This window comes from Sodiomyces alkalinus (genome assembly GCF_003711515.1).
Source record: "Sodiomyces alkalinus F11 unplaced genomic scaffold SODALscaffold_1, whole genome shotgun sequence".
Classification (NCBI taxonomy): Eukaryota; Fungi; Ascomycota; class Sordariomycetes; order Glomerellales; family Plectosphaerellaceae; genus Sodiomyces; species Sodiomyces alkalinus.
In genome coordinates this window covers 4,767,662-4,793,252 of record NW_021167079.1, presented here as the reverse complement: position 1 = coordinate 4,793,252, position 25,591 = coordinate 4,767,662, and the positions used below count along the sequence as shown (strand labels likewise).

The 25,591-nt window shown below is 56.2% G+C and overlaps 6 protein-coding genes across 6 annotated transcripts; 3 read left to right on the top strand and 3 right to left on the bottom strand.

The window, feature by feature from the left end:
- Positions 1 to 71: 71 nt before the first annotated feature.
- Positions 72 to 8,791, top strand: SODALDRAFT_288666 (hypothetical protein). Its single transcript, XM_028608608.1, has 6 exons — positions 72 to 1,228; positions 1,316 to 1,473; positions 1,561 to 1,957; positions 2,054 to 6,430; positions 6,531 to 7,231; positions 7,334 to 8,791. The coding sequence occupies exons 1-6, from the start codon at positions 554 to 556 to the stop codon at positions 8,703 to 8,705; spliced, it is 7,680 nt and encodes a 2,559-aa protein (XP_028470763.1). The 5' UTR covers positions 72 to 553; the 3' UTR covers positions 8,706 to 8,791.
- A 1,449-nt stretch (positions 8,792 to 10,240) lies between these two features.
- On the top strand, positions 10,241 to 11,582 carry SODALDRAFT_392360 (hypothetical protein; the record flags this gene model as incomplete). The annotated part of the gene is made up of 3 exons (XM_028615257.1): positions 10,241 to 10,356; positions 10,423 to 10,598; positions 10,791 to 11,582. 3 exons carry the CDS (start codon positions 10,241 to 10,243, stop codon positions 11,240 to 11,242), a joined length of 744 nt encoding a protein of 247 aa, XP_028470762.1. The 3' UTR covers positions 11,243 to 11,582.
- Positions 11,583 to 13,382: 1,800 nt separating this feature from the next.
- SODALDRAFT_392358 (hypothetical protein) lies at positions 13,383 to 13,895 on the top strand (the record flags this gene model as incomplete). Its single annotated transcript, XM_028615256.1, has 1 exon — positions 13,383 to 13,895. The coding sequence occupies exon 1, from the start codon at positions 13,443 to 13,445 to the stop codon at positions 13,893 to 13,895; it is 453 nt and encodes a 150-aa protein (XP_028470761.1). The 5' UTR covers positions 13,383 to 13,442.
- Positions 13,896 to 15,072: 1,177 nt separating this feature from the next.
- Positions 15,073 to 16,992, bottom strand: SODALDRAFT_336512 (hypothetical protein; the record flags this gene model as incomplete). Its single annotated transcript, XM_028612600.1, has 3 exons — positions 15,073 to 15,363; positions 15,421 to 16,926; positions 16,963 to 16,992. 3 exons carry the CDS (start codon positions 16,990 to 16,992, stop codon positions 15,073 to 15,075), a joined length of 1,827 nt encoding a protein of 608 aa, XP_028470760.1.
- Positions 16,993 to 17,885: 893 nt separating this feature from the next.
- Positions 17,886 to 20,897, bottom strand: SODALDRAFT_336510 (FMN-linked oxidoreductase; the record flags this gene model as incomplete). Its single annotated transcript, XM_028612599.1, has 4 exons — positions 17,886 to 19,338; positions 19,909 to 20,307; positions 20,386 to 20,654; positions 20,745 to 20,897. 4 exons carry the CDS (start codon positions 20,895 to 20,897, stop codon positions 17,886 to 17,888), a joined length of 2,274 nt encoding a protein of 757 aa, XP_028470759.1.
- A 750-nt stretch (positions 20,898 to 21,647) lies between these two features.
- SODALDRAFT_355138 (hypothetical protein) lies at positions 21,648 to 25,530 on the bottom strand (the record flags this gene model as incomplete). Its single annotated transcript, XM_028613786.1, has 6 exons — positions 21,648 to 21,676; positions 21,777 to 21,857; positions 21,972 to 22,105; positions 22,293 to 22,368; positions 22,456 to 25,354; positions 25,525 to 25,530. 6 exons carry the CDS (start codon positions 25,528 to 25,530, stop codon positions 21,648 to 21,650), a joined length of 3,225 nt encoding a protein of 1,074 aa, XP_028470758.1.
- Between the last annotated feature and the right edge of the window lie 61 nt (positions 25,531 to 25,591).

Sequence of the window (25,591 nt, the reverse complement as noted above, 5' to 3'; positions counted from 1 at the left end):
TCGTCTTCTTTTTGTTTGTCTTCGACCCGTTGACCCGTTCTTCTATTTGTAGCATCGGCCTGTTGGCATTCGGCCCCCATTCTGGTTTTTGACATTTTCGCGTCTCGAGTCTCGACAAAGAACCACCAGCCGCAAATTTGCAAGTTGCCTGCCACTGGCACGGAGATGTCAGTTCATTCAATGCTATTCTTCCGAGCGCCGCTCGGAGGCTCGGTGCGGCCGGGTCTTGTGGCGAAGGATTCTAGGCTTTCTATCCGTACAACGGCTGGACCCTCGTCTTTCGACTTCCGGCAGCAGAATCTCCCATACAATCCATTATCCGACTCCCGAATCTCAGCGATACGAGACCGAAGATGCTCGCCACCCCGGTTCACCGACGTTCAATCCGCGAACCGGCCTTCGTCTTCGAGGTCAGAAGAAGTCGACGGGGTATTGAAACTCTTAATATAATACCAAGAAATTCCCCCTTCCCTTTGCAGTTATTCTCTCCAAGCTTCACAACACAACAAAACATTGTCCTCTAAGCAGTCACCCAGGCCGTACAACATACAACATGACGACCACCACGAACAGTAATGGTACCAATGGTACCAACGGTACCACACATGCCAACGGCACCAACGGCATGAACGGACATAGCAACGGTACCAACGGGTACACCAACGGTACTAACGGTACCAACGGCCATAGCAATGGTACTAACGGATACACCAACGGTACTGACGGATACACCAACGGTACTAACGGATACGCCAACGGTACTAACGGATACGCCAACGGTACTAACGGATACACCAACGGCCATACCAACGGTGACTCGCATGTCAATGGTACAAACGGTACCAACGGCCTGGACGCGGACAACATCAACATCAACACCAACGACAAGGCCATCCCCATAGCCATCTGCGGTATGGGCCTTCGGCTCCCCGGCGGAGTGTCGACGCCCCAGGAGTTCTGGGAATTCCTCGTCAACAAGGGCGACGGAAGAGTTCGGGTCCCAGAGAGCCGTTACAACGTGTCAGCCTACCACGAAACCACAAAACGGCCATCAACCGTGGCCACGGAGTATGGCTACTTCCTGGGCGAAGACGTAAAGCTCGGTGCCATGGACACAAGTCGCTTCTCTATGAGCCGTACCGAGGTGGAGTATGCGGACCCTCAGCAGCGGCGGTTGTTGGAAGTTGTTACAGAGGCCCTTGAGGACGCCGGAGAGGCCAAGTTCAGAGTAAGTTGTGCCTTTGTTTTGTCTTGTTTCTTTCTTAGCTGTTGTGCCGAAATCTCATCCAACAGAAGTGCTGACAGCAATTTGCAGGGCAAGAAGATTGGATGCTACTTCGGTAACATGAACGAAGACTGGGGCGAGATGATGAACAGAGACCCTCTGTGGCATGGCCCCAATAAGATTGATGGTTATCAAGACTGGATGCTTGCCAACCGTATCTCTTACGAGTTTGGTCTGACCGGACCAAGGTTTGTTCTTCTTCTCCTCCTCCTCCTCCTCCTCCTTCTCCTTCTTCTTCAAGAGAGAATGGGTGGCTAACAGAAAACACTCCGTAGCATGACTATCCGCACCGCCTGTTCATCAGCTCTGACTTGTCTCAACGAGGCCTGCCAAGCCATTCAACGCGGCATCTGCGACGGTGCCATTGTCGCCGGTGGTAACTTGATGCTGGCCCCCGGCGCGACACAACAGATGACTGAGAAGGGCATCTTGTCTCCCGAGGGCTCTTGCAAGACCTTCTCTGCCGATGCAGACGGATATGCCCGTGGTGAGGCCTTCACGGCTGTCTTCGTGAAGCCTCTCGATGCCGCTATTCGAGATGGCAACCCCATCCGGGCCGTCATCAGGGCCGCCGTGGCAAACTCCGACGGCAAGACCCAAGGTATCACCCAGCCGAATGGGTCTGCCCATGAGCGGATGATCCGTCTGGCCTATGAGAAGGCTGGCATCTCGGTTAGTAGTTGATCCTCCCCTTGATGGCCGATGACCTAACCCATACTACCCCCCCCTTATCTGTTTGAACGACGCTCACATGTGATAATTCTGCAGGATTTCTCCAAGACGGCTTTCTTCGAGTGCCACGGAACTGGCACCGCCGTTGGCGACCCCATCGAGACCGGCGCCGTAGCCAACGTCTTCGGAGACGAAGGCATTCACATCACCTCCGTGAAGCCCAACGTCGGCCACACCGAAGGCGCCTCCGGTCTGGTGTCGCTGATCAAGGCCGTCATGTCCCTCGAGCACCGCACCATCCCTCCCAACATCAAGTTCAACGTCCCGAACCCCAAGATCCCCTTCGTGGAGCGAAAGCTCACTGTTCCCGTCGAGCCCACCCCGTTCCCCGAGGACCGCGCCGAGCGTGTCAGCGTCAACAGCTTCGGTCTCGGCGGTTCCAACGCCCACGTCATCGTCGACTCGGCCAGGAGCTTCAACCTCCCCAAGCCCGCGCCACGGGACAGCGACCGCGAGTCCGACCCCCAGCTTCTTCTCTTCTCGGCCTCTTCTGCCCCGTCGCTGAAGAACACCATCGCCGGTTACGAGAACTGGATCGCGAAGAACCCCGCCATGGCCGACAAGCTCCCCGATCTCGCCTACACCCTCGCCAACAGGCGTGAGCACCTCGCCCACCGCTCCTTCAAGATCGTCGGTAACAACGACCTCCCGGCCTCGCAGGGCAGGAAGATCCCCGGTCAGCCCGTGAGCCTGGTCATGGTCTTCACCGGCCAAGGCGCACAGTGGCCCCGCATGGGCCGCGAGCTGCTCCTCCGCGACGATCTCGTCTTCCAGAAGACCATCCAGAAGCTCGACAAGTACCTCGAGGAGATTGCCGACCCCCCGGCATGGACCATTGAGGGAGAACTGCAAAAGTCCGCCAGGACCTCGCGTGTCCAGCTGGCCGAGCTCTCGCAGCCGCTGTGCACCGCCGTGCAGATCGGCCTCGTCGACCTCCTGGCCAGCATCGGCGTTGAGCCCGAGGCCGTCGTCGGCCACAGCAGTGGTGAACTTGCCGCCGCCTACGCCGCCGGTGCCCTGACCGCCAAGGAGGCCATGATCGGCGCCTACCAGCGTGGCCAGGCCGCCAAGCTCCAGAACAGGAAGGGCGCCATGGCCGCCGTCGGCCTGAGCTGGGACGACGTCGAGCCGTTCCTGAACCGGCCCCATGTCGTCATCGCCTGCGAGAACTCCCCCAAGAGCGTCACTCTCTCCGGCGACGCCGACGAGGTGCAGGCCGCTGTCAACCGCATCAAGGAGGCGCATCCTGACATCACCGCCCGTCTGCTCAAGGTCGAGAAGGCCTACCATTCGTACCACATGCAGGAGATTGGCAACGACTACCATGCCATGATCGAGCCCCACCTCGAGGGCAAGCAGGCCATCAAGCCTTTCTTCTCCAGCGTCACCGGTACCGGCGTGCCCGAGGAGCGCAAGCTCGACGCCAAGTACTGGCAGCAGAACCTCCAGTCCCCCGTGCTCTTCAGCCCCGCCGTCGCCGGCATTCTCACGCACTTCAAGAACCCCGCCTTCGTCGAGATCGGTCCTCACGGTGCCCTCGCCGGCCCCGCGCGACAGATCTTCGCCAAGGCGTCCGTCTCTCCCCCCTACCTGTCGGCCATGACCCGTAACGAGGACTGCGTCGAGGCGTATCTGTCCGCCGTCGGCAAGCTCTTCGAGCTGAACGTCTCGATCGACTTGGCCGCCGTCGGCCCCGCGGGCGAGACGCTCCCGGATCTGCCGCGCTACCCCTGGCACTACGAGGGAGAGTTCTGGGCCGAGTCCCGCATGTCGGCTGAGTGGAGGAACCCCAAGTTCCCCGGGCATCCGCTCCTGGGACGTCGCCAGTTGGAGAGCACCAGCCTCGAGCCCAGCTGGAGGAATATGCTCAACATTGAGGACGCGCCGTGGATTCGCGACCACCAGGTCCAGGGCACCGTCGTCTTCCCGGCCGCCGGCTACTTTGCCATTGCCGGCGAGGCCATCCGGCAGCTCAGCGGCGTCGAAGCGTCGTACAGCCTGCGCCACGTCGTGCTCAGCCAGGCGCTCATCCTGCAGGAAGGCGTGGACACCGAGGTGGTTACCAACCTGCGCCCTCACCGCCTGACCGACTCGGCCGACAGCCAGTGGTGGGAGTTCAGCATCGCTTCCTTCAACGGCCATTCGTGGGTGAAGCACTGCGTCGGCCAGGTCTCGGCCGTGGCGTCTGCCGAGCCCGTCCAGGTGGGAGAGGTCAAGCCGCTTCCTCGCAAGTTGGACACCTGGAAGGTCTTCAACATTCTCGCCAAGGCCGGCATGGGCTACGGACCGGCCTTCCAGCGCCTGGATCAGATCACGGCCGGGACCCTGGAGACCAGCGCCGTGAGCAGCGTGACCCGCGCTCTGAACGGAGACGAGAACAAGTACCACCTGCACCCTACCGTCATCGACGCGGCCCTGCAGATGGGTCTTGTCGGTGCCCGGTCCGGCAAGCTCGATGCCAGCAACTGCGCCGCCATGCCTACCTTGATCGAGGAGGTGACCATTTTCAACACCGCCGCCGAGTCGGAGATGACCGTGGCGGCGTGGACCGATGTGCAGCCCGGCAGCGGCGAGATTCGCGGCCACTTCCAGGTCGTTGCCGATGGCAAGGCCGTGCTGAACATGCCCAAGGCCGCCTTCACCCCCATCGAGCAGGGCGACAAGGATGTCGTGCACAAGCTCCCCATCACCGGCCGTATCAACTGGATGCCTCACATCGACTTTGTCGACGATGTCGCTTCTCTCATCAAGCCCGAGTTCGACGGCGAGAAGTGGACCCCTCTACTGAACGAGCTGGGCGAGCTCTGCTTCATCTTCTTCCAGAGGTGCATCGAGGATGTCAAGCTGTCGGAGAATCCCACCATCCAAAAGTTCGCTTCCTGGATTGGCCGCCAATTCCAGACCCTCGACAAGGACCACCCGGGGCACGCCCTCGATATCCCGCAGATCGTCGACCGGGCCCATGCCATCGGAGAGATCATGGCCGGATCGCCGCTTGCTCCCTGCGCCGACTCGATCCTGGAGATTGGCCTGTACATCGTCGAGCTGCTCACGGGCGAGAAGGATATCTTTGAAGTTCTCTCGAACAATGACCTGCTCACCAGGCTTCTGGCTGCGGCCAACACCGTCAACCGGACGGCCTTCATCAAGACCCTGGCCCACGCAAGGCCCAGCCTCCGGATTCTGGAGCTTGGCGGCAGCACCGGACAGATGACCCCCTCGATGTTGAAGGACCTGGTCCTCCCCAACGGCGCTTCCCTTTACTTCAAGTACACCTACACGGACCCCTTCTCGACTTCCTTGCCCGACGCGAAGAAGCGCTTCCAGGACGTCGAGAAGATGGAGTTCCGCGCCCTCGACATCAGCAAGGACCCGGCCGAGCAGGGATTCAAGGAAGAGGACAAGTACGACCTGGTCGTCGCGACCAACTTTGTCCACGCCACGCCCAGCCTGTCCGGCTCCCTGGCCAACGTCCGCAAGCTTCTGGCCCCCGGCGGCCGTCTCCTTCTGCAGGAGCTGAACCCGTCCTCCAAGTGGATCAACTGCATCCTCGGCTTCCTGGACGACTGGTGGGTCGGCGAGAACGACGGACGCCCCGACGAGCCCTACGTGTCTTCCGAACGCTGGGCAGCCGAGCTGCAGGCCGCCGGCTTCGCTGCGCCGGCCGTGCTCGATGACGCCCCTGCCCCGCACCAGCTGAGCTCCGTGATGATCGCCCAGCCCGAAGAGGACGTCAACCGGACGCCCAACAAGACCGTGACGGTCTTGGCCTACGAGGTGGACGGCAAGAACGTCCATGTCGTGAGCCAGAAGCTCGAAAGCCTCGGCTACAATGTGGAGAAGCGTCGCTTCGGCGATGAGCTGCCGGAAGCATCTCGGGACGTGATCAGTCTTCTCGACGAGGAGAAGCCTTTCTTCGAGGACATCGATGAGGGGCGCTTCACGACTCTGCAGAAGACCCTCGCCAACATTGGCGAGAAGGGCATCTTCTGGGTCACCCGCCCGTCTCAGATGCAGTCCGCGGACCCGCGGTACGCGACTGTCGTTGGCGCGATCCGCTCCATCCGCCACGAGGACACAATCGACTTTGCCACCTGCGAGGTCGAGGACGTGAATGCATCGCTTGACAAGGTCGTTGACGCCTTTGTCCACTTCCAGAACAGACATGAGGACGAGTTCTTCCGGCCCGACTACGAGTACTCCATCGTCGACGGCACGATCAATGTGCCTCGCTTCTACACCTTCACCTTTGGTGACGAGCGCGCCGCCAGCCGTGCCGCGGAGGAGACTGTGTCTCTTGTGGCCGAGAAGCCGGGCCGCCTGACTTCGCTGACCTGGGAGTCGCACCGGTCCGAGCCCCTGGTTGGAGACCAGGTCGAGGTCGAGGTCTTCTATGCCGGTCTCAGCTCCAAGGTACGTTTTGACGGTTTTCTTTTTGCATCCCTCTCCTTGTTGCATCATCCATTCTTCGTTTCTTCGTTTCTTCCTACTAACTCCAACTTTCACTTCACAGGATGTCGCCGAGGTCATGGGTAACAGCCCGTACCCTGCCGGAGGTCTTGGTGGAAGCGCCAGTGGCCGCATCACTGCCGTCGGCCCCGATGTCAAGGAGTTTGCTGTGGGCGACCGCGTGATCGGTCTTGGATCCGGCAGCTTCTCTTCGCACCTGCGCACGTCTGAGGCGCTGGTTGAGAAGATCCCCGACAGCATTTCGTTCGAAGAGGCGGCCACTTTGCCTGCTGAGTACGCCACCGCCCTCGCGGCTCTGCACAATGCCGGCAATCTGCAGACCGGACAGTCTGTTCTGATTCACAATGCCACTGGTGGGGTTGGCTTGGCTGCCGTGCAGCTTGCCAAGGCCTCCAGGGCGGATATTTATGCCACTGCCGCCACCGAGGAGGAAGCTACCTACCTCTTCGAGAAGTTTGGCGTCCCCAAGGCTCGCATCTTCTCGTCCACCGATGACAGCTTCCTGAACAAGGTGCTGAAGGCGACCGGCGGAGAGGGTGTCGACCTGGCTCTGAACTCGCTGTCTGGTGACCTCCTGCACGCTACCTGGAAGTCCGTCGCCGAATTTGGCAAGATGGTTGAAATCGGCACGGCAGACCTGGTTGGTGCCGGCAGCTTGGGCCTGGACTCCTTCCTGGGTGGTAGGACCTACACCGGCGTCAACCTCGAGGCTCTTGTTGCCAAGAAGAAGTCGGTCGTCAAGGGGTACGTCAACCTAGTTGCTTCAACCGTTAAACCCCCCCCCCCCCCCCTTTACAGCTGGGTTGGATCCATCTGATTACTGACACAAACCCCCTCATTTCTTAGACTGCTGCAATCCACTGTGAAACTCCTGACGTGGGGTAGCATTGTGCCTATCTCGCCTCGTGCCGTTTATGAGGCTTCGGCCGTCGAGGATGCTATCAAGCATGTGCAGGAGAGCAAGGACTCGAGCAAGGTTGTCCTTCAGCTCCGCGACGACAGGGATGGCGCGCTCAAGATTGGCGCCAGCCCCGTCAAGGTGGCGGACGACATCTTCAAGGTCGACCCGACGGCGTCCTACCTGCTCGCCGGTGGCTTGGGTGGTATCGGAACGGTGATCGCCAGGCATCTCGTCGAGAACGGTGCCCGCCGCATCGTCTGCCTTTCGCGCAACCCCGGGTCCCGTGCCGAGGACCAGGACACGATCCGCGAGCTCGAGAGCATGGGCTGCGACGTCGTGCTCGTCAAGGGCGACATGGTCAACAGGGACGACATCTTCCGCGCCGTGCAGCAATCGCCCAACCTCAAGGGCATCCTGCACTCGCCCATGCTGCTCCAGGACGAGGCGTTCCGCAACATGACGATCCAGCAGTGGATCAAGGCCACGGGCCCCAAGGTGAATGGAGCCTGGTACCTGCACGAGGCCACGCAGGAGGCCGGCATCGAGCTCGACTTCTTCGTCTTCCTGTCGTCCATGTCGGGCATCACCGGACAGCCGGGCCAGGCCAACTACGCCGGTGCCAACACGTTCCTGGACGCCTTCGCCTTGTGGCGTAACAGCAACGGGCTGGCGGCCTCTTCCATCGACATTGGCGCCGTCGCCGACATGGGGTACGCGGCCCGCGACCAGCAGCTGCTGCAGAGGCTCCTGAGGCAGGGTTACTCGGGCGTCACCGAGTCGGAGATGATCGAAGCCTTCCGGGCGGCCGCTTCCTACCCGATTCCCGAGCTGGCCATCGACACCAAGAGCGCGCCCTTCTCGCACCAGAACACCTTCGCCACCGGCTTCGGCTCCGACAAGTCCCTCAGCCACCCGGACAGCCGTCTCCACTGGAAGAAGGACGTCCGCATGGCCATCTGGCACAACATCAGCGACGGCGACGTTGGTGGCGAGGGCGCCGGAGGTGATGACTTCAAGTCCTTCCTCGCCGGGGCCAAGACCAACCCCGAGGTTCTCGGCAAGCCCGAGACGGCCAACTACATCGCCCTGGAGATTGGCAAGCAGCTGATGAAGCTGCTGCTGAGGCCCGATGACGACCTTGACATTACTCTTCCTGTTCAGCAGCTCGGTCTTGACTCGCTGGTCGGCATCGAGCTGCGGAACTGGTGGCGACAGACTCTCGGATTCGACATCAGCGTCATCCAGCTTCTCGGCTACGGTACCCTGGAGGAACTTGGCAGGCAAGCTGTGATTGGACTGACCAAGGCGACGAAATGATGAGTTTAACGAATGGTTCCTGAGTGTGTGTTCTACAGAATAGTGTTTCGATGTTTCTGTGTCTCTTTTGTTTCGGTCTTTGGGCGTTTGATAGAATTTTTTGATGTTTTGATAGAGAAAATCTAAATTGTTACAGTTCGATACATGTTGAAAGTAGGGGCAGTCCTTGGCTACCTATGTGATTACCTAAGGTAAAGGCAGTAAGTTCAGGCAATGCTTGACCGACTTCGTCACGTCGAGGGTGAGGCAGACTCAGGCAGTTACTACCGGTATCTTCCTTACCTTCCAGGTTCGTTTTTGCCCCTTCAGCTTCTCACATTCTCCTTAACTAAGGTAGGTAGGTACCTAAGGTAGTCTTTGGACTTCTTCTCCTATTTTACATCTTATTATTCTACTTCATAGTCCCCACCTTCTCTTCCTTCCTTCGACCCACTCTCTTCCTCCTATCTTCAGACTTCGACTGCTTCTCTAGTCCACTCTCTGAGGAAGATTACGTATGAAACCCATATCCCTTTACAGCCTCACTCAGATCCCAATTCTAATCCTCTCAATAGCCATCGGTACCGAAGCCCACTAGTGCCAAGCCCACTGCTAAACCCACCTCGTCACCACAGGTGACAGGTCCACAGCCTCTACCTCCGAGGGCACTTCTCTTAACAGGGAGAATGAGTGCAGACTCTCTGGACGAGCCCGAATCTGGCGCTGGCCGGCCACCAGCTGTACGTCCTTGTCTTGATTTAGCATGTTACCTTTCCCTCAGGTTACTAACGCCACCTAAGCAGTTCACTATATTACCTTATTTTTGGTTTGTTATATTGGCTTGGGCGAAAATAAAAGACTCTTCGAACACTTTATATCTTATCTTTATAACCGCCGTGGCAACCGATACTTTACTATATCTCCTATTATCGTAGTAAGTGCGCCGTATTTATATATAAGTCGACACTTATACTATTAAAGCCTAAGATATATCCCTGATTTTAATATAATTCTCTAATAAGCAATAAGTTTATAAAAGTTCAAAGTATAGGTTTTATAAAATAGTTTTCTAATATTTCTATATCTCCTTTACTTTAGCCTTTAGGTGTTATATAATACTAACTATAATAATAATAATAACGATAATATTAACGACAATGACAACGATAATGACAACGACAACGACAACAACACCAAGAACAACACCAAGAACAACACCAAGAACAACACCAAGAACTTAGCTCCTTCCTTTATTTCCTCCTTAGTCTACTCCTTCTATTCTCCTCCTCCTCCTTTTACCCTCTTCCTCCTTTTACCCTCTCCCTCCTTCTACCCTCTCCCTCCTCCTTTTCCTTCTTTTACTCTCCTCCTCCTTCTTCTACACTCTTCCTTATACTATCTCCGGCTTCTTACCTATTCTACTCTTTCTAAAGACTTCCCTAAGATATCTATTGCAGAACCTCTCGCAGCCCTGCTTAGATCCTAGCCCTCAATCTCCTGACAACTCTCTTTGGTCCCCAGCCGCATCACTCGCAAACCCATCAAACCTATCCACTATGGCCCGTAACGGGTTGCCCGACGAAACCCACGGCCGTGTTGAGTGGCCGGAGACGACTATCTGCCCTACGAATGCCGCTGGATTGGGTTTCGAGTACCCGTGTCGCCCGGATGAGTATGTGACGCACTGGACTGACCCCTTATCGGACAACCGGGAAACGACCTATCACATGTGCGCCAGATCCTGCCAGTGTCCGTCCCTCCCCCTAGTCTACACGGTCACGGTCACGAATAGTGATGGCACGGGGACTTGTGCCTCTCTGACCCCATCGGCAACCATCGCCTGCCCCGCGCCTAACGTCACCTGCCCCGCGGCGCCCGCCTCCTCCAACACTATCAAGATCAATGAATGGATGGGTGTGGGTTTACAATGGGCTACATTGGTTATTTCGCTTCTGTCACTTTTCCTCTCGATGACTAATAGCCCAGCTTGCGTGACCTGGTACTACAGGATTCGGGGCAAGCCTCAGCCTCAGACAGACGCCGATATCGCGAGGGTTGCAGCAGAACAAGCAAAAGCAGACACTGAAACTCTTAAAACGGACACAGAAAAGCTTAAAGCGGACGCCGAAAAAGCGAAGACTGGCTCCGAAAAAGCAAAGACTGATGCAGAAAAAGCAAAGACTGACGCGGAAAAAGCAAAGACTGACGCAGAAACTGCTGCAAATAATGCTACGACTGCTACGGCCAACGCCCAGGCGGCAACTAGTATTGCTCAGACTGCTATGGTCAATACCCAGGCCGCCGCTAGTGAAGCCAGAACTAGTTCCAGCCATATCCAGACTGCTGCGGCCGACGCCCGTGCTATGGCTGGCGATGCTAGAACCGCTATGCTCAAGGCCGAGGATGCCGCTGGCAGAGCCCAGGATGCAGCCAGCAAGGCCCAGGATGCCGTTGGCAGGGCCCAGGATGCAGCCAGCAAGGCCCAGGATGCCGTTGGCAGGGCCCAGGATGCCGCTAACGCGGTAAACAATGCTTCTCAGCTCGCACGCGCTCTCTAGCTTATGGCTCCCGTCTATGTAAGTGATTACCTTATGAAGCGCAGGATTATAAATCATCACTGACACTATCTTATCAGTTTCCGACGTTTCCTCATTTTCGGCTAAGGCATGCCGTATATTGACTTCGACGAAAATGAAACACTGTTGCTGGCTTCACATATCGCCTTTATGACCTCGTGGCTACCAATTACCTTGAGCCTTGCCGGGTTTGACTCAACCAAGAGACTCTGATGACTGTTATGGATGCGTTGATTCGGTGGAACTAAATTGGCGGATGGTTGTAGAGGCGAAAGAAACCCACAACATAGGACCGCAGATGAAAAAGAAAAAGCTTCCCGAGAGTGTCGTCAAGAGTATGTCCATGTAGCTGTGCTGTCTTATCCACGATTTTTATTCAAGGAAGATACCGTAAAACTCAACTCTTTCAGAAGAGGCTTGTGCTATGTCAGGATCCATGAATCATGATCTATCCCCACTTCACTTCCCCCGTACATCCAATTTGCCTTCGGTAATCAAGAGATCCCGTTTTCCTTTGACGGCTGGTGTGCGAAGCAGACGAAGCTCAAGCACGCTATGGGCCGGAGGCAGTGGCGGTTGCAACTTGTCTTGTTCGTTTTAGCGGCCGCCGGCATCGACGGCAGGGACGGAATCGACGGAATCGACGGAATCGGCGGGGTCGGCGGGGTCGGCGGGGTCGTCGCAGTGAAACTGACTCTGAAGCCAGCACCAGAACGGCCTGGGGACCCTGGAAATACAACACGAGAAGAGGAGCGACAGGAACGAGGCCATCACTGTGTAAGGCTGGGGTATCTCAGCGACCCAGCGCACCAAATCGACCGGTGAGAAGAAGGCGGCGGTGTTATTGGCCATGGTGGCTCGTCGCTTGGGATTGGAACTGGGATTGGAACTGGGATTGAAAGTCGGTGTAGGTATAGTTTCTTAGTTGTTCTCGAAGAAGAAATTAATAATCAGAAGAAGGAGGGAGCGAGGGGAGCTACGTCTTAAGGGCTGACATATTAATATATGTTGTACGGAGAGTAATTACTCTGATGATCTGATCAGGGGAATGGAAATAGGAAGCTTCACGTTAATTAAGTTCACGTCCCGCGGTCCTCGCCACGTCTTGAAATAACGAACAAACACCGTAAGAAGGTGCAAAGGTATTTACTTCTTAATTAAAGTACCCATTACCTTAGGTACTAGGGAGACTTTTCGCCGGATCCTCAGAAATACGGGTGACTTGATAGCATAAACCTTCAGCAATTATAGGCCTATACCCGTATAAAACAAGCCATGTCTCACACCCACTACCAAACTGGTGTTCGCTCCAATCATGGCGTATGCTGTAGGTGATGACGTTATGCCTGTTCATATAAAATAGGTGGAAAGGTAAGGTACGGATCAACGGGGCTAATCCAACGAGCGATTAAACTATGGGGCGAAGTCACACCTGTTAGCACCCAAATAAGGTACGGAAAAGTGTGTGTATGCATTGAAGGAGAGACAGGGCGAAGTACCCCATAGGTCAGGTCTGAGACTGTGGCGCGAGTTACACACCGATGAATCACACGAAGTGTGTGGTGGCGTCTGACAACACCTATACGTGTGGATGTGTGAAACCCTGGCAGAAGTGTAAGGTAGCTTAGGTAGTTGAGTAATTTGAGTTCTGTATTTGTTGCGCGGCTTTACTGCAAATTTCCTTGAGCGTAACTGTATCGGCTTAGTACCTTAGATCTGCCAGGACCGGCCCAATCTCAGTTTGGGATGAGTTCTTCAACACATATGTCTACACATCTCAGCCTCTCAGACGCATTGTCCTTTGGCACGTCCTTTTCTGGGGAACTCGATATATGCGGTCAGTGAGCAGGACAGAGTTAAATGCCCTACGAAAAAAACTTGTCCTTGCCGTACCTATACGCGTGGAAAAGTATTTCCCCACATATTACATTTAGAGGCACGCCATATACTCGTGACTTATAGTGTAACGCCATATAAAAGTTACGTCGAATTAAGCTTTTAGGACAATATAGCCTATAGGTGGCGCCGTGGCGGGGTAGTGTTGGCAAATCGGCGAAAGTTTTACAAGTCACACGTGTATAGTGTGACTGGTGCACTGCAGACCCAATACCATAATAGAATAGCCCGCAAGTATTATATATATTAACATGGAAGGTAGTGTAGTTTGTCCGCAGACTAAGGCATGAACATGTTCATGTTGGCATCCTGCAGCTGCTCCTCCGGTCTTCCCCTACAAATAAAATCAAAACCAAAATATCAATTTAAAACCCGGCCATACACGTCTCGTCGACTCAACCCTGTCAGACAATCCTCACCCACAATGACTACGACGACGTCACCAGTGTCACCGACGAACCTATGGTTCTTCTTTTGGACCAATGTTGTTATATGGCTCATTTTTGCCTTTCACAGCTTCATAATGGTGGTCGCCATGTATACAGGGTTAATCAACGCCTGGAAGATCGAGCAGGAGAAGAAGAAGATTCAGAAGGAGAAGGCAGCACGGGAGGGCAAACCGTTTGTACACAGGTCCTCGTATGCTTCGAGCTTCATGGATGCCTGGATGGATCCCTTTGACCCTGATCTTGTTCGCCGCAGCGCTGCGGGGGGTCGTCGTGACAACATTCCCTATTGAGCCGATTAATCCATCAATTCATTTTCAGTCGGTCAGAAGAAGTCAACTTGGTCAATAATAATCAGTTAACTAAGAGATCCCTTAATAATTATATCATTCTACCTTTGTTCTAAGTACTATCATTGAACAATAAGGTAACAAACACTTGCCTCGCGGGCCAGTTGACCTCCTGCCCTTGGCCCGTAGAACCAGATCAAAACGACTTTTGCAAGTGCCAACCACAATCTTCCTCGATTGTTTTTCTTCTTTTTCCAACCTCACGAGATTTTAGCAACGTCCCCCAGAGCTTGGTAAGTCTTGCTGTCTTCCTCTCCTACGCAACAACTTCATATTTTCCATTTTTTTCTCTCTTCCTTCCTTCTACTCTTTTGAGCCTTTCCTCCTCTAATTCTCTCAGGCTCCCCATAGCCATCCTTAGACCTTAGTACTTAGTACTTACTGAAGCACCTGTTCTCAAGCCCACTTCCAAACTCACTTTGAGTCTTTGTCAGAAAAGACGCGATGCTCGCCAGTGTCGCCACCCAGTTGGTTTAGGTTGACGTTGAAGTTGGGTTTTCTGGGCTCGAGTCCTCGAGAAAGGGTTGAGAGGGCTCTGGAGAAGATACATCATACGGCATTCCATTACTCCATAGACTCGTCGGGTCGCGGTCTGTCTTGTCTTTGATCCATCTGAGGCGTTGCTTAGCCATATCATCGTCGCGTTGGGGGAAGAGGAGGTGGAAGAGACGGAGATATCTGGTTATATTTTTGATATTGCCTAAAGTCCGTCAGATCGAGGAAGAGAAGAAGCAGAGGCAGCAGCAGGAAAAGGCTTCACAAGAGGGTGAACCGTCTATATACCGGTCCTTGTTGCTTGGAGCTTCGCAGATGCTTGGGCGAATCCCAATCCGCCAATTAATCGGTCAGGAAGCCAGTCCACTTAAGTAGTCGATGATCAGTTAACTATGAATCAACCGGATGTTTTTGTGCCTTGTATAAGTTGTCCCCTTGGGCCCCTCTTCACAAGTCTGCCGTATCTTAAAGTCCGTTCTACTTTGCAGACAGAGTAGATCCTCACAGACGAGGGCACGAGGCCAGGTCCGGAGTTTTCAGACCACGGAAGAACTTACGAAAAGAACTCATCCAAATAGTGGTTGACCGTTGACGTTCTGTTGAGAGTTGAGACTGGTAAATTCGCCTACTCCCACCATACACTATCCACAGCCCGCAGCGCATTGGTACCACAATGAACCTCCCCTCCACCCAGATGATGGCTATGGAACGTGTCGACAAAGGTCACGTTCATGCCCGCCCGACTATAGGCCTTCTCAACCGCAGCGGCAAATAGATCCACGCCATCAACCACCGGGCCGAAGGGGTTCGGGCTCAAGTAATGCTTACCAACCACAACACCGTTCACAACGTCCGGACTAAAGAAACCAAGAATGTGCTCGCCGTCCTGAAGAGCCGAGTACAGAGCCGGTTCGCCCTCGAATCCGTCCGTCCTCCTCGCGTCGACGCGGGACTTGCGGGACTCAATATCAACCCCCGCATCGAAACTCTGGAAAAGGACGGGCAGACGGATGATATCTGCCTCATCGAGCGGTAGCTCGTCCAGCAGGATCTCAGTATTCTGATCGATCTTCCCCTGAGCGTAGGCATTGATCTCAGCGAGTCGGCCGTTGCCCAGCATCTCCGAGACGGTCACGTCGAGGTGCAGGTGCGGCAACGTGCCGTCGAACGAAACGTTGTCGCGGGGTGGAGGCGGGTTCACCACCAGACTATCCCCTTCGCCCGCCGCAGCCGCCTCTTCCAACAGGCTGTATGCCAGCTCCGTGTCGGTCACGCCGATGGTGAAGCCGAGGTCGTTGTCATACGGGAGAAACTGGACGAATTCGTCCACGTGGCCCACGAGCAGCCAGCCGGTTTTGAGGACGAGCGGCTTCTGCAGGCCGCCTGCTTGGCCTTCGAAAAAGTCCCGCATGGGCTGCGCGATGTGACGCCCAAAGTGCTGTCCGTAGATCACCCGGCCGGCGGGGTAGCCCACACCGCTGCGCGAGGTGTAAGGTGGGATCGTCTCGACGTTCCCCAGGCTGTCGATGGTGTGGAAGAAGCCTTCGTTTCCGAACGTCCGAGGTTGGAACCCCCCGATCCCCGGCCCTCGAAGGTCTGTAAACACCTGCCGACCACTGCCCCGCCATACCTGGGCCGACCGGAGCAGGATGCGGATGGCGATGGGACCGTGGGGGCCGGGCATGCTGGCATAGGCCGGCTCGAGCAGGTCCTGGACCCAGATATCCCCCGAGCCGTTCTTGAGGAGGAGAAGCTCCTTCTCGATCCCGGCCACCTGACGCGCCTCATCCACTTCGGCATTGAACCTTTTTTGCGCTCGACGGTCGAACCGCCCACCTTCTTCCTCCGCCGCAGCGCTGACCAGGGTCTCCACCTCCTGGAGGTGATGGTGCGTCAGGACGGGAGCCACCTGCATGGCCACGGAGTCGCCGACGACGACCTGATCAGGGTCTGAAGCGTGGAAAACGTCGAAGCGGACAACGGTCGTGCCGTTCCAGACGGCCGCGTCCCTGACAAACTCGCGCGAGTCGATGCCGAGGGTCACGCCTTGGCGCAGCATGTCGGCGGAAATCTGCGCCCCGCGTTCGAGGAACGCCCAGGATTCTCGCTCTGGCGGGGCCGAGTCGTCGTCGTGGACGAACATGAATATGCGCACGCGCTCATGCGCCTCGCGTGGGGTGGCGTAGACCCTCCCGACCACGTCGTCTGAGACGTTCAGTGGCATGAGACGCAGCGGGGCGAGATATTCCGGCGCAAGAACCGAGTCTCCCGACGCGTCGTGGCAATACGCCAGTTCATCGTTGCTCAGGGGTTCGTCGTTGAGGTCGACGGTTGCGCACCGAGAGAGGCTGTCGCCCACGCTAGGGAGGAAGATGGCACCACGCTCGTGGGTCCAGATGGTCTTGTCCTTCGCATCAGCATCGTCGATCACTCCGTCCCGGTTGGTATCGGCACGGATTTCCGGGCGGTAGGGGAGATTCTGGCCCCAAGTGGTGCCAGCGTGAAGGGCTAGCACGCATGAAAGGAGAGAGAAGAATGGTTTCATGGTGGAACATATTGCTCTCGGGTTAGAATTGCGAGAGCTCAGGAAGATGATAGTCTCAACTGTCTGGTCCTCCTGATGTATGCATTACCCCTGAGAAAAAGCGAAATATACTCCCCTTTGAACTACTATTAGTTGCGCTCCCCTGGGAGTACCACCAAGGGTAAACGAGGATATGAGCTTGTTTCCTCGCCGTAACATGAACTTTCACTTCCCTGTATTTTGTTTTCAGAATCCGATCTCGCCAGAATTCCATCAACCAACAGAACCTCCAAAGGACTCCGCCATGATGACTCTGGTGCAGCGACCAACAATTGGACAAGAGATGTCTGCTGTCTGCTGTTGTTTGATGTGCCAAGATGGCCAGTTTTGCAAACCTTCGTTCGGGTCACGGCAGGCCCATGGCTGGTTCGGAGGTGACAAGATGAGACGCTGCAGCCTGCAGGGACCCAGGCCTTTGACTGCAGAGGGAACATGACCAGAGGCTGGGTATGACAGTTCATGTCTGTACGGAGCAGTACTGCTCAGCGCCGTTGCGACGAAAAACGTGTAACGTCTTATGGTCTCTTGCGGGACGCTCTCTGGTGTTACAGACACAAACAGATGATTTGCCGAGAAAGAGATGGACCGGATAGAAGGGGGGAAATAAACGAAGGGCTCGAAAGTGTGCTGCTCTTGACGCCCGGCTTCAATATATGAAGAAGGGTGACCTATCACTGCTTGCTGGGAACCATCGTGAGGTTTTGCGTAACATTCGGGCGGCTGGAAGCTGGGGGCTGGACTGGCGTACGAAGAAAAGAAAACGAAGGGACAGAAGCACAGGATGGTCCTCAGTATCCAGAAGCACTTCGTTAGAACTGCAAGACTGTTTTCTTTATCCAATACATTGCGCCCAATTATACATTCGACAGAGCCTTCTTCATCTCACCCTTCATACGGGTGATGGTTCCCGACCCGCCGTAGGTGAGGCCAGTATAGACCATGGCGACGCTGGCGCCGGCGTTCAAGACGCGGAGGGCCTGCTCCCCATTGGTGATGCCACCGGTAGCAAAAATGACCTTCTGCTCCGGGTCGTCGCGAGCGGCGGCCTGCTTTTCGCCCGAGGCCGGCGCCTCGCCAGCAGCGGAATGATGCAGCGTCCGCGCATCGAGCATCTTCCGATACCTGCTCACGAGGTCCAGGGTCCGGTCGAACATGGCAGGGCCGGAGTAGCCGCCCTCTTCCATCAGGGCCTTCTGTTCCCGGGACGTCAGCTTGACGCCGTCCGGGACGACACCGGTCCGCCGCTTGGTGGTGTTCCCGACGATGACGCCGTCGACGCCGCTCGCGCACACGGCCTGCACGATGCCCTCCATCTGCATGTCCTCGTCCTCGTCGGGCGACACCTTGACCATGACCTTGGGCTTGGTCTTGCGGTCGGTCTTGCGGGCCTCGTCCACCACGGCGGAGAGCAGCGTGGTGAGGGGCCCCACGGCCTGCAGGTCGCGCAGGCCCGGCGTGTTGGGGCTGCTGACGTTGACGACCAGGATGTCGGCGTAGCGCGCGAGGGCGCGGACGCAGTAGACGTAGTCGGCCGCCACAGCGTGGACGTCGCGCTCGTCGGTGCGTTTGTTCTTGGCCATCTGGACGGCCAGGAGCTTGCCCGGCGCAAGACTCCCCGGGTTGACGCCGGCCTCGCCGTCGAGCACCTGGGACTCGGACAGACCGAGGGAGCGGGCGAAGATGCGGAGGCGTTCGCGGAGCGTGCGGGCCATGGCGTCGGCGCCGCGGGAATTGAGGCCGAACCGGTTCACCATGCCGTGGAGACCGACCACGCGGAAGACGCGGGGGCGGGGATTCCCCTCTTGTGGAAAAGGCGTGCAGCCGCCGACCTCGACAACGGCGGGGCCTAGGGCGAAGAGAGGGTCGGGGATATCGGCGTGCTTATCGAGACCCGCCGAGATGCCGATGGGGTTGGAGAGCGTGGTGCCGAAGACTTCGACGGCGAGGGCGGGGTCGGAGGCAAGGGAGGCGTCACGCTCGCGCGGGTGCAGTCCTAGGGCATAGAGGGTCTTGAGAGCCGTGGTGCCGGCGTGGTGGGCGTCTTCGGCGTCGGGGAAGAAGGCCCGGATGAGTGGCGGGACGAGCCAACGGTGGAAGGAGGCGCGGGTGTCGGTCGCATACAAGTAGGCTAGGTAGACGGAGCCGGCGATGGCGCTTCCGTAGAGAACTGTTTTGGCACGAGCCACTAGGAGGGAGTCGGTGGCTTTTGAAGTCGAAGAAGAGGACGACGACGAAGAAGAAGACGAAGAATTGGAGGCATGGCGTCGGGTACGATTGTGGGTGCGAGGTAGTGTTCGAGGCCGTGTGCTGCTTGAGAAGGCGGCTTTGGTAGAGCGGAATGCTAATTGCGGGCGGACGCACCGCAGACAAGGCGACGCCATGGCCAAAGACTAAACTCCGTCACAGCTCGACGAGGAGAGAGCGTGATGGTGGACAGATTTCAAGGCGTGGCCCGGGAGGAGACGTGAGAAGTGTGATGTGTAAATGTCGAAGATGAAAAAAGATCGTGGGGACGACTGTGTTGAGCCGATTTTCGGTTCTGGTCGGACACAGTGCGTTACAGTGCGCATTGGGTGAAATCGACACGGCTCTGACTCGTCGGCTTAATCCGTACCTTAGTTACCTTATGTAATCAATTCCTGAAAGTGATGGGTAAGGTGACTTTGCCTTGGTCAGTGTCTGGACCCGTCTCCAATTCTGTCTCGTTTCTCAAGTCTGTATCTAGGTACCTTATGTAGGTATTCTATTCTATGCCATGCCTGTATCTGGAATCCCTCTACCAAGTGCGCCCGTATCGTTTCTTGAAATCACACCCAGTCCGCGGTACATGTCCTGTCCAACCCAATCTAATTCTAGGCGTCTGCTTTCGGCATCAACGGCGTGGAGACAAGTACTCCTTCCACCGGACTTTCATCCACCTCGACCTTCGCTTCTGCCGCCTCGGCTTCCTCGGCCCGACGATTCAGAAAGCTGAGATACGTCTGCCACCCCACGGCGATGACCCCGGCGAAGACGCTCCGGTACTCCATGGGAATGAAAGTGAAGCTGAAAGCCGTCACGGCCGGCCAGAGCTTGCACGAGTTGACCACACTCGTCGGCACCGTCCGCCGTATCCGCTCCGCCACCTGTCCGAGGCCCTCGCCCGCCAGGAGGGCCTGCATGCCGAAAAAGTACGAGTTGAACAAGGGGGTGAAGAAGGCCTGGTTGATGGCGACCTTGACCCCGAGCGACAACATCCTCGACCCGTAGTTGAAGTTTTGCGACAGGAAAATGAACCTAGCAGCGGTGAGTGGTAATGTCCTACGGTCCGGTCGCACAGATGCATGCATATAGGTAGTCCATCTTCGAACGTACCATTTGTAGCTGGGAATCGACGAGAGAGCCCCGATCATGAACGACCTGCCCGTCCGTTCCGGCGCGTATTCCTCCCCCCCCATGCTCTGTGCCGAGATATCGGCGCACAGGTAAATGACCAAGGTGGTGCAGAACTGTGTCCAGTACGGCCTCTTCCTCTGCGACCGGCCGTACGATTCCGCCGCCCTCGTCAACGGGCCGAGTCGTTGCCAGAGGGGGGTCGTCGCAATGGTGTTGGGCACGGGGATCGCTTCCCCTTGCGCTTGCGTCTTTGGCAAGGGGGCCGACGCTGCTTCGGGGCTTTGGCTTTCGTGTCCCTGTGCCTGTGCCTGAGCCTGTGTCCGAGCCTGGCTCTGCACATCATTGTCATTCGGCTCCGGGCTTGCTTTGCTCGACTCGGTGCGACGCTGGCCGTGGCTCAACCTAGCGGGTGTGCGCTTCCAGGACGGGTGCCATGCCAGATTGTGTCCTCGCCGGGGGAGGAGCCTGGGCAAGGCTGTCGCGACGGCCATGACCAGTCGTCAAAGGTGCAGGGTTCATTCGACCGCCGCTATCATGGCCGCGTGCACTTGTCGGCTGTCGGTTGCGTAGGGGGGACGGGCAAGCTTCGGTATGGAGTCACGGTTGGTAGGAAGCCACGGAAGGGGGCCCAACACTCGGCATCTTCGGTTTTTTTGTAGTGTTACTCGGCTTTTTTTCGACTTGGCGATCCGCGTGACCAACCCGGAAGACCCAGAGTGGGACAACATAACATATGGCCCCAACTGACAACACCTGTTCGCTGAACAAATCTATGGTATCTAGTTAGTGTCGATGGCTGGAAAAGAATGGCATCTGTTTACGTTGAATCCAATGCTGAAGAGAGCTCCTTCAAACTCTTCGTGAGGTCACTTAATACCTACCGTGTGGTTTATCGACATAGCCGCCTAATCTAAGGTACCCCTCCGCGAATTCGGAAGTACCTTAGGTACCTTAACCGAACGACATCCTAAGGTACCTTACCTTAGGTACCAAGTAATTGCCATACGCGTTTGCTTCGTCTACGTTATTCGATTCGAACAGTCTAATTTTACCTATACAAAGTGCGGTAATAATTAAGGTACTTGTATGCCGTACAGAAGATGCTTCGACAATAATCTCCCCAACAGGTTTCGAATACAAACGTATATGTGACCACAGGGCCATGACAAACACCCACAAACTCTCTTGCCCCGAGAGTCACCAGACGCCGAAAAAACCCCCAAGGCTGGTAATGGAAAACATCAAGGGAGGTTCCGCTTGCCCTCCCTAACTGAAATTGAAGCATGTCGATGCAATAAACCTGAGCCGTCTCGTCCTTCGAATATACCCCTATGCCAATACTGGCCAAGTCAAGCAAGCAACTAAGCAACCAGAAATATACATCTTCCGCATTGCGGCACCTTGTCTTGCTCTGAGCTTGCCTTTCTCCTTTCGCTCCCCCTGAAACAGGCCTGGATTCCCATTTTTATTTTTCAGAATTGGACATCAACAATAAAGCGGGTATGTGGTATAGATGAAGACGTGGGGGCTCCTGTATCGGAGAATCGAAAACGATAGAGATGGACAATGGACGAGAGGGGCGCCGAGCGCATGTAACCCTTGCGTGAGTCGAGGAAGTCGAGAAATGGTTAAACGAGCAGGTAGTGTCCAGCCGAAACCCAGAGCCAGCACAGGCAAGACGAAAGAGCAAAGCATTGTTCTTGTTGTTTGATTTTGTTTTTCCTTTTTTTTTTTTTTTTTCTTTTTTTTTTTTTTCTTGGGTCATTTATTGTTCGTGAAAAGGAAATTCGGTTGGAATGAGCGACTGAAGTGAGTATGATGTAAACAAATAAGAAAAGTTTGTTGAAAAGAGCGTGGGATATGGTCAACTAGTAAAGTCGAGCCACAAGCTTGAATGAACGGTTCTGCTCTGGTCGTCTTGCATCGAATGGCTGGCGTCTGGGTCGGAACTGGTGCTCTCCGCTGTCGTGTTCATGTTCTGTTCTCAACCCTCGAGGCCACCATCGGCCCCGAGATTGGCTCGCTATTTCTCCTCCTCGGTTGCAGCACTGGCCCGCGGAGTCATGTCAAGCAACTTGGCGCTTCCTGCGCTGACGTGCCGGACATGACCTTTGCGCCCAAAATCGACGCTGGTCGCGCGCCCGACATGAGACGTCTCATCTGAGTCTAATTCGACCGAAGGCGTCGACTGTCGGTCCCCGTCGAATTCGTTGACGAGGCCCTCGCGGCTTTTCATGAGAGAGGCCTGGTGTTCTTGACGGTGTATTTGGGGGTGATGACTCTTGACGGTTCCCACACTCATCTCACCCCCATCCCCATACGTGTTGGCTAGCTCGTCATCGTCACTGCTGGGACGCCCTTCCTCGGACCAACGACGTCCACCACCATATTGGCCGTTCTCGTCCGGCTGTCTTTCCCGTGGCGGTGTGGCGAGATTGGATAGATACTCGTCTTCCACAAGCTCGTCCTCGGTTGTACCGCTAGTGGAATGAAGGGAACGGCGCCGATTAGCCCTCGCGTGGCGAGCGAGGCTGTCCCGCATACCCATGCCAGAGGAGGACCGCTTCCCGAGCTTCCCGGAGAGCCAGGACCCTTCTGAATCAATGGACGCGAGGGAGATGGAGTGCGGTTGAGGGGAGTCCTGCATAGATTGGTGGAGTGGTGCTGATGTTTGCTGCATATTTGTCTGTCGCGCGGATTGCGGTTTCGATGTGGGTGTGTTATTTTGTATTGCTGGGGCTAAGGTTAGCCCTGGAGCCGTATCCTCCAGAATGACCTCGTGTGCCTTGACCTCGGCCTCCGGGGAGGCCACGCGGGACTCTGGGGGTGATATCGGCATCTCAGGTAGATCTTCCCTGAAACGAGACCGCGTCCGTTTGGGGCCTCGGGTACCCATGGCCCTAGACTGAGAGCCCACTGTTGAGGGAGAAGGGGCATCCGTCAACATGGCACCAGGTGCTGTCATTTGTGTCGTCTGTAAAGTCTGCAATTTTTCTGACTCGGCTTGATTCTGCTTCTGCTTCTGATCCTGATCCTGGGCTTGCGCCCGCGCGAGCGCCAGTGCCAGTGCCTGTACCTGTACCTGCACGTGCGCCTGCGCTTGTGCATGCGCAGGCGCAGGCGCTTGGGCCACCGCTGCTTGCATCTCTTCGCGGGAGGTGTTGGAGAATGAAGAGGGGCCTGAGCTCTTCCGTATGCTCTTTGTACCCCACCTGAATAGTGCCGAGAGACTGCGTTTTCCTCCTCGCCCACTCGTTTCGGAATTTTTGGTCCCGGAAACGGAGTCATTGGACTTGGATGCCAAGGACGAAAAATTGCGCCTCTCGTCCGATGCCAACGTCGTCCGTGACCTTGACTTCCTCGATCGCAAGAAGGCCATCCTGAGCGGTTTGGAGTCTTCGGGGCCTGGTGATGGGGCTGCGCTCGGCGGGTTTAGTTCTGGGGTGAAAGTCGGAGGATCTCGAGGTGTGCTATCTGTCCTGTAGAAGTGGCTTAGAGCTTCGGGCTGGCGGCGGCGAGGATCGATGCCGTGCGGCTCTTGAACTGGCGTGCCGTCCTCGGGCGACTTGTTGGACCTCTGGATAGAGTCATCTGATGGACGTCTCCTTGACGAAGTGACCACTGCGGAGGTCGTGTCGATACCTAGGCCAAGGACTTCCCTTCCCATCACACCTCTTTCAAGATTCTGCGGGGATGGGGTGCCTCTCGCCGAGGCTTCAGCCTCAGCTTCTTTCTGTTTTTCTGCGCATCTGGACAAGTACCTCTCAATGCGCTCCTGCTCTCGCTGCCGTTTTCTTTCCCTCCGACGCTTGTCGCGTTCCATGAGCTCCCGTAAGCCAGCAGCGTCGAGGTCGTCGGCTAGGCTGTCTATTCGCTTGTGAGCCTTTAAGGTCGCCTCTGGTATAGGTTCCTGCTTGACGAGCTTCCTCCTCTGCGAGGATGTCCGAGCGAGGACCGAGCCTGTGGAGGGATTGCGTCGTGGGGTGGCAGCATATCGCAGGGTTGGGCGGGGGGTAAGGGCTTCCAGAGCTGAGATTTTGTAGGAGGCGTGCTCGGAGTCGGAAGACATGGTCGAGTGGATGGACTCTTGAAAAGGCAGAGAGACGTCGGATGTAGGACTCCAAGTCCCAGCATTTGTGATGCCCGCCTTAGCCCTCTTGCTTTCCGCCCTGATAGGCCGGCCTCCAGGCCACGAATCGACTGCTGGTCGGGCCGGCACGAAGTGGCTCATGGCCTTAATCTCGGCCTCGCGGTCAGGGTCCTTTCTCTTCCTCTTGGTACTTTTCCGTCGGAGAACACGTCGGTCGGAATTCTTCTTATGTAAGGTCGGAACGCGGGGCCAGGCTGCATCTTGTCCCTTGTCCTCTATTGACTGCGCCTGGGGTGACTCGGAGCGAGGTGGTGGGGGGTCCGAGGTCACCCTTCCTGGGGCGCGGATGGAATCATTACGTCCTGGGGAGAAGCTGTACGTGCGAGCTTGCCGGTGCAGCGCATTCGGGGGGGTCTGCTCTGTCCGTTGCTTCTTTTGGGAGGCCGTTCTCGTGGCAGGAGTGAAAGCGGAAGGTCGGTCGTCGCTGCCGGCCTGGGGCACCGGGACCGGGGCGTCGCCATCGGACAAGGCGGAGCCGCTGCGGGAGCGTTTTCGCCCTGTTTTCCTCCGAAAGGGCCATAAAGGCATCTTCCACGGGCTATCACTGGTATGGAACACAAGATGAGCAGGTGTTATCGAGATGACACGGGTGCATGATGGCCAATGTGATGACGAGAAGGAGGACCAGGCGACTGTGTCCTTCAGAGCGTGCGCGTTGGTATGTCCTCTGTGGTATTCGTCAAATCGTCGGATACGAGTCGTTCGCAGTCGCCCGAAGTCGCCTTCAGTTTGGATATGTAGGGTGCGAAACGGAGGGTGAAGAGGTAGTTCGAACGCAAAGGAAGAGACGAAGAAGTGCTGTCCTTGTAGGTGGGGAAAGGTAGGTAAAGTGGGTGGAAGTGCAGGAGTAGGCAGGTAGGAGGGAAATTGATACCTATTGGTTTGGGTTGAGGAGAGAGGCGAAGTGGAAAGGGGACAGGCGTGGTGGTAGGTATGTGGGTGTGCGTGCGTCAGGGAGCGTTGGGAACTGACATACCTAATTACCTTAGGTAAGATACCTTAGGTACCTACTAATGTAGGTACAAGGTACATACA